Here is a 7,938-nt window from a genome sequence, read left to right as displayed (position 1 = left end):
TCAAGAGGCCTCTGTAGCCCAGAAAACCACTCACCAATCGCCATCCAGATGCCAAATTGGGCCCAGGTCCGAGTGGTCATCTGAATCATTAAGTAAACATTCATAAAAGTGCTCACCAGGAAGAGGGCAGGCAAAGCAGGGACCTGTGAGCAAAGTCAGTTCATTCCTGAACACACCCCAGATGTCTGAAAGGGAGGCCCTACCCCTTGTGGGCAGGAAAACTCCAGTTCTACTCAGACTGTGTGCTCAGTGCTTAGTGAGACTGAGTTTGTAAAGCACTGAGTGTGGATCAGGGAACAGTCCATTGGTTTCAGCAAATCCCCTCATTGCCTGTCCAGCAAAGGATGTTTAGACCTAAAGCACACAGACCTCCTTCACTCGAGGTGGACACTTTGGGCACACGAGGTCACCTACCCTGAACGGAAGAGTACTGGGGTTCTGGGGCTGCCTCCAGATGATGACCGTGACCCCAGTGATGAGCAGCAGCAGCAGCAGAGCCACTGTTGTGAGCACGGGGTCTCCAGAGAACACCTGGCTGGACCAATGGTACAGGATCAGGCTCAGGATTATCAGCAGAAGAACTGCAAGGGTCAAGGTGGAGAACAGGCTGGACTCAAAAGACAAAGATGTCAGGGCTTTGGGTCACATCCCTCCCCAGGATGCCCACATCAGAAAGAGCCATCATATCTCCAAGACTCCTCAACTGACAAAATACACACTCCAGTACCATCCTGTCAATTTCAGAATATGACCAAAGAAAAATCCCACTGCTCACCAACTAGGGAGGCACATCCATAGACAATCTGGCCAGATTTCCGGGTGGGGATGGTGCTGGGAGGGAACCACAGACTCTTTAGAATGTTTGAGGTTCCTGCTTCAGGTTCAGATTCCAAAGGACCTCCTTCAACTTCAGGCTTCGTCTCAGTTTCCCCCTCTGTTTTCTCCTTCTTGCTTCCGTTCTGGGCTGGTTGATACCTGAATTAGAAATACTAAGGCAATATTAGTAACAGCCCCTACTGCTGATCCAACATCAGTCTATCTAATGCCTCTCTTTCCCCAGTCAATGGTACAGGACGTTGAGGAGGCAGCATGAAGGTAGAAGATGATTCCCTCCCCACCAACCCTTACAAGTCAAAGACCGCCCACCCCCCCCCCCCAGTCAAGGTGTCATGGGGTCTCACCTGAGGACAAGGACAGAAAATGTCACCAGGGAGTAAGTGAGCAGGGACTGAAATGACATGAGGTCCACCGTGTCAGTGAAGTCGAAGAGTAACGCCATGACCGCTGGGATGAGGGAGCAAAGACAGTGGGGGGAGAGTTAGAAACCACTGGAAATACTCAAGTTAAGAAGTATGATTTTAAAAGGGTGAGTTTTGTTTATTCACCTGCAAGAGTTCCAGGAACCAAGACAGCCATGATGGGGGTTCCTGTGGGGGCAACGGTGTGGACAATGATGCAGGCATCGGTGGTGTGGATAATGATGGTGTGGGCATCGGTAGGGGCAGGGATCCAGGCAAGTCCCCAGAAAAGGAGCCCATCCTCTGCCATTGCATAGGTCAACTGAGACATGATAAACATGATACTCAGAAGGCTGGAAGAGAAAATGGGAATGTGTGAGAAGGTGCAGAAGCAGGAGAGACCGGGGCTTTTGCTCCCTGGTCTACATGGGGCAAGATGTCTTTCTCTCTCATCTCTCAGTCCCAAGGGCCGGGGATACCCGAGCATCTGACAGTAGGTGAGGAGAAAACCATGACACTGACCTGTATAAAAGAATGGAGAAGGTGCCAACAGCCATGACATATTTGGCAGAGTTCCACCCAACATAGATGAAAGCCTGCGGCAAGGGGCTCTCAAGCTGAATCAGGTAGTAGGGCACCATGAGGGTGAGGGCCGCCGAGACACCAAAACACACCAAAAAGCAGATGAAGAAGGAGATCATGACAGCCAAGGGCATGGACCACTGAGGATTGCTGGCTTTTCTCCCTTTCGGAGAAGGTATTGGGTCAGTAAACACCAAACTCACTTTACTCTTCAACCTTCAAAAGCAACCTAACCTTCTACCCACCCCTGTGTCCAAGGGCAGCCCATTCTGTTCCCAAACCCCAATGGGACACACGATGCCCATGTTACCTGCATTGACAATGCCAGCAAAACCAACAAATGCGTAGAAACATGTAGCTGCTCCCTGGAGAATTCCATCAAAAGCAAAAGGCACAAACCCTCCAGAACCCAGAAGGCCCAAGCTATGGTGAGAGAAGCAAAGAGGAAGAATGTGGGTGAGCTGTGTTCAGCCATCTCTACTGGGCTCCTCCCTTAGTACCACAGGTCCTGGGCTCCAGGAACCCCCAAGCTTGGACATCACTCCAGGTCTCATTAGTCCCCAGCATATTCCCAACTCTGCACACCACACACACATGCATTAATACAACCAAGGGTACCCTCCTAACCTGCAGGCATCACCAGATCCAGCTGCAGCCAATGTGTAGTCCTGTTCCGTGAGCTTCCAGTTGTGCAGATCGCCCTTAATGAAGCCAGAGAGGATGATGAAGCTGAGGACCAAAATGTTCAAGCCTGTGGACACTTTGTAAATCAGGGTTGACTCATAAACTCTCAGAGCCAGGAGTCCTGTGGGAAAAATGGAAAATGAGACAACAAAATAACTAAAGCCAGCACTCCCCTAGCAATCCATTGGTTAAGACTCTGAGCTTCCACTACAGGGAGCATAGGTTCAATCCCTGGTCTGGGAGTTCCCCATGCATTGCAGTGAGGTTAGAGAAATCAATAACTAAATCCATAGAGACAGAAAGCAGATGAGTGATTGCCCAGGGCTGGTGGTTGGTGGTTGTGGACAGATGGACAGTGACTGCTCAGTGGGTACAGGGTTTCCTTTTGCTGTAATGGAAACGTTTGGTACTGGATGGGGGTGGTGGTTACACAGCACTGGGAATGTACTAAGTGCCGCTGAATTGGACACCTGCTGATGGATATTTTCTTACTGTGACCATCATCTCACAATATCCATGTCTATCAAATCATCTTAAACTTTTACAATGCTGTTTGTCAGCTGTTGTGGTTCAGTCACTCAGTCATGTCTAATTCTTTGTGACCCCATGGACTGCAGCACGCCAGGCTGCCCTGTCCTTCACTATCTCCCACAGATTGCTCAAACTCATGTCCATTGAGTCAATGATGCCATCCAGCCATCTGATCCTCTGTTGTACCCTTCTCCTCCTGCCCTCAGTCTTTCTCAACATCAGGGTCTTTTCCAATGAGTCCATTCTTCTCATCAGGTGGCCAAAGTATTGGAGCTTATGTTTCAGCATCAGTTCCTCCAATAAATATTCAGAAATGATTTCCTTTAGGATGGACTGATTGGATCTCCTTGCAGCCCAAGAGATTCTGAAGAATCTTCTCCAGCACTACAATCAAAAGCCTCAATTCTTTGGTACTCGGCCTTCTGTATGGTCCAACTCTCACATCTGTACATGACTACTGGAAAAACCATAGCTTTGACTCCATGGACCTTTGTCCGCAGTTATGCCTCTGCTTTTTAATATACTGTCTAGGTTTGTCATAGCTTTCCTTCCAAGGAGAAAGTGCCTTTTAATTTCATGGCTGCTGTCCCCATCTGCAGTGATTTGAGAACCCAAGAAAATAAAGCCTCTCACTGTTTCCATGTTTTCCCCATCTATTTTACATGAAGTGAATTATATCTTCCCTTGTAGGTCAGTCAATAAAGAATCTGCCTGCAGTGCAGGAGACCTGGGTTCGACCCCTGGGTTGGGAAGATCCCCTGGAAAAGGAAATGGCAACCCACTCCAGTATGCTTGCCTGGAAAATCTCATGGACAGAGGAGCCTGGTGGGCTGTACTCCATGGGAAAGTGTCGGGCACGACTGAGTGACTAACACTTACGTAAAGCTGGGAAAAACAATAAAATGGTTAAATTGACATGAATTTCCTCTCAGTTAAACAAAACAAAACAAAACAAAACACATAGCTTTGATCTCAGTACAGAGGAAGAAACTTGTTCGTCTAGGTAAATAATTACCAGCTGGGGTGATTTTTTGCTCCAAGAGACATTGGCTCTGCCTGTTGGCATTCCAATTGTCACAGTTTGGGGGTTGGGTGTCACTGGTACCTAGTACATAAAGATCATAGATGCTACTCAACATCCAAGAATGATTTTTGGGGGGTTACCCCTCTTGGCATGTGAGATCTTAGTTCCCTGACCAGGGATTCAGCCCAAAACTTCATCAGTGAAAGCACAGTGTCCTAACCATTGGACCACCAGGGAATTCCCTCAACAACATTTTCTTTAAAAAACCAGAAAATGTACAGGACAGCAGCCCACACCAAAGAATGATCCAATCTAAATTACCAATAGTCCCAGGGTAGGAAAAATGCTCTCTGTCTTGCCTTCCTCTCTTTCTTATTCCAAACCCTTTTTCCCAGTCTTAATTCCCCACCCTTCTGCCACCCCAAGCCTTCCCCATGCCAGCTCCCCCTCCATACCCTGTTCTTCCCTTTCTGTCTCTGGTCCCTTCTCACCTGTGAGCAGCAGCACCAGGCCCAGGGCAAGAAAGTCTGGAAATGAGGCCAGGAAGTAGGGCATTTGCAGAGAGAAAGTTCCCTCTAATGCCTCAGAGATGTGGTTCCCAATCAGGCTGTCAAAGATGGAGCTCCAGGCCCGGGCTATACAGGCAATGGCTGCAGCAACAGAAGAAGGAATGTTTACAAGCAGACAGAAACTGAGCCCCTATTATGCACCATGTGAGATATTTGGGGCAGGAAGTGAGCAAAAATACACCTGATCTCAAAGAGTTTCTTCTCATGGGGTGGACAGGGGAGACCCAGGTGATTCACAAAAGGGCCAACTATTTAATATTCTAGAAGACAGAAGTGATGGAAAACAAAGAAACACAGGTAAATGAGACTAAGAGGAACTAGATCAGAGTTGAATTTTTAAGTTGAGGTGTAAGGGAAAATCCAGGAAGGCAACAGCTCAGCAAAGACTTCACTGTGGTCAGAGGATGAGTCTAGGGATGTGCTTCCCTCTCACCCACTCCCTACAGTTCCCTTTCCTCTGGTTTCTCGGTCCATCACTTAAGGAAAGCAGGACAGACCTGCGTGCAACAAGGTTGTGCAGTTTTCCTGCCACCATTACTCCTCTCCCAACCCTGCCTTGAAGGTGGATAACAGAGTTCTGATGAATGAGTGAAGCCTCTTCATCTCTCCAACTTTCTCCATCTTAAGGCCCACTTCTCCCCACTCCCCATCATCTCACCAATAATGAAATACAGTAAGAGGTTCCAGCCAGTGATGAAGGCGTACAGTTGTCCCATTGTGACATAGCTGATGAAATACACAGTACCAGGTCTTTCTACTCCAGCTGCCAACTCGACATAACACAGCCCAGACAACAGAGTAGTCAGGCCGGCCACCAGTAAGAAAAGGATGATTGCTGGTCCAGCTATGAATTTGGCCACTCCCCCAATCAGGATGTATATGCCAGCTCCCAACATGTTGTCCAAACCTATCACCACCAGGTCCAGGGTGTTCAGAGGAGGGGTCTCAGAACTCTCAGGTTCCTCCCTGAACTGTGGCTTCCTGCGGACCAGCTTCTGACCAAACTGGCGAAGATACTGACCCAGCATCATAGACATAGTTGAGGGGGCTATGATCTGCTGAGAAAGCAAGGCATGAAGTCATCAATGATGTCCATCTGCCCTTGACCCTGGAAGCTCAATTCCACGGAGGAATGGAGGGATGGGGAGCAGGTGGTAAAAGGACACACTGGGCAAGTTCTCTCTGTGGGAACTTTGGTTTCTTCAAATAAAGAAGATTTTTAATGTTTCAAGATTACTCAAAGATTTGCTTGAAGAGAAGTGAGGGGTACAAGAATATGTCTTCCCAAATGTGCCACTTTAACTCAAGGATTCTTTATGAGCTAAAGGTAATTAAGACCCAAAAGGCTTGGGAAAAGCTTCCTGTCACTCCCTTGTCTGTGTGTGTTAGTTGCTCAGTCACATCTTTGCAACCCCAATAGACTCCTCTGTCCATGGGATTCTCTAGACAAGGATACTGGAGTGGGTTGCCATGTCCTCCTCCACGGGATCATCCTAACCCAGGGACTGAACCCAGATCTCCTGCATTGCAGGCAGATTCTTTACCATCTGAGCCACCCTTAAGCCACTCGCCAATATACAAATATTGTATGGTTCCATTTCTATGACGTATTGAGAGGAGTCAAAGCCATAGAGACAGAAAGTTGAATGGTGGTTTGCCAGGGGCTGGGGTTAAGGGGGAAATGGGGAGGTATTGTTAAATGGGGCACAGTTTCCATTTTACAAGATACAAAAGAGCTCTTCAGATTGGCTGGACAGCAATGTAAATACACTTAACATTAGTGAACTGCACACTTAAAAATGATGTGGGTGGGAATTCCCTGGCAGTCCAGTGGCTCGGAGTGAGAACTTTCACTGCCATGGACCTGCATTTGATCCCTGGTGGGGGAACTGAGATCCTCAGAAGCATGTGGGTGTTGGGGCTGAATTTTGAAAAGAACGGTTATGATGGTAAATATTATGTCATGTATATTTTACTGCCTTTTTGCTGTTGTTATTGCCAATGATAAATAATAGAGACCAGCTTCAAAGTGTTGCTGGGTGTACAAACCTTAAGGTGATTGAATACAAATCAACATAGCATTAACTTGAGCAAACTCGGGAGATGGTGAAGGACAGGGAAGCCTGGTGTGCTACACTCCACAGGGTCGTGAAGAGACAGGCATGACTGAGTGACTGAACAAGAACCTACCATCATCACCTACAGACACCAACATCTGCTGATATGCAAGTCCTTTATAGTTCCCTCATATCAGCAGAAGAGGAACACATAGATTTAAAAGGCGGACGGTATACAAGAGACTGAAGTGGGTGGCCCATATATCATAAGCCCTGTATAAAGATAATCTTCACTATTGTTTGAGCATCATTCAAAAAAAAAAAAAGTGAGTGATACAGAGCCTGCCTGCCAATGCAGGAGATGTAAGAGACGCTGGTTCGATCTCTGGGTTGGGAAGAACCCCTGGAGGAGGAAATGGCAACCTACTCCAGTATTCTCGCCTAGAGAATCTCCATGGACAGAGGAGCCTGGCGGGCTACAGTCCATAGGGTCGCAAAGAGTCAGACATGACTGAAGTGACTTAGCACACGTGCAAGAACCTCCAGGCACTGATCCAACCTCCCCTCCCGCTGGCCACCCCCCACCACTGATTCTCACACAAAACACAAGAGCTCCCAGCTCCTGTTTTCATCTGTAAAACGGGTCTCTCCACCCTCAGGCTGGAGCTGGGCTGACCCCCTCCACTCTGGGGTTGCAGAGGTCTCTTTAGGAGGATGTGAGCTCAGCACCCAGTCTCCTACAGAAGAGGGTGATCCAAGACTTACTGGATCCTTGGAGCAGAGCCTGGAGCACTGGGTCAGTCAGGGAGGCTGAGGGTAAGCCGTGCGGGCCTGGAGCTGAGACATCTCCAAAAACTGAAGCAGGGAGTCCTGAGCACAGAACACAGTCCTCACCCCTGGGTTGTTGGGGTGGGGGTGGGGGTGGGGGTAGGGTTCGGTGGACGGGGACCATCTGTTCTGTTGCTATCAGCCCTGACTCCTCTGTGGTTACCCTCGGGGGAGGTTCTGAGAGGGTTTTTTTTTTTTTTTTTAAGTAGTTAAGATGATTTTTTATTAATTAATTAGATTATTAATTGGTTGTGCTTGGTCTTTGTGGCTGCGCACAGGCTTTGTCTAGTCACAGCAAGTGGGGGCTACTCTGCGGCGGTGCAGGAGCTTCTCACAGCTGCGACTTCTCCTGTTGTGGAGCACAGGCTCTGGGCTGGGCGGGCTGCACTAGCTGTGCCTTGTGGCCTCAGTAGTACCGGTTCTAG

At 48.3% G+C, this 7,938-nt stretch overlaps 1 protein-coding gene across 1 annotated transcript; it reads right to left on the bottom strand.

The window, feature by feature from the left end:
* Nucleotides 1-1,377: 1,377 nt before the first annotated feature.
* LOC147354556 (cationic amino acid transporter 3-like) lies at nucleotides 1,378-5,858 on the bottom strand. Its single transcript, XM_086354383.1, has 6 exons — nucleotides 5,287-5,858; nucleotides 4,551-4,709; nucleotides 2,448-2,625; nucleotides 2,131-2,243; nucleotides 1,761-1,983; nucleotides 1,378-1,591 (listed from the first exon to the last, which is right to left on the bottom strand). Exons 1-6 carry the CDS (start codon nucleotides 5,663-5,665, stop codon nucleotides 1,378-1,380), a joined length of 1,266 nt encoding a protein of 421 aa, XP_086210509.1. The 5' UTR covers nucleotides 5,666-5,858.
* Nucleotides 5,859-7,938: the final 2,080 nt, after the last annotated feature.

The sequence above is a fragment of the Bos grunniens genome, chromosome 18 (genome assembly GCF_055505025.1).
Source record: "Bos grunniens cultivar Pamir isolate PY7600 chromosome 18, Bosgru_T2T1.0, whole genome shotgun sequence".
Lineage (NCBI taxonomy): Eukaryota > Metazoa > Chordata > Mammalia > Artiodactyla > Bovidae > Bos > Bos grunniens.
The sequence above is the reverse complement of the archived record's forward strand: the minus strand, read 5'-3'. Positions and strand labels throughout refer to the sequence as shown.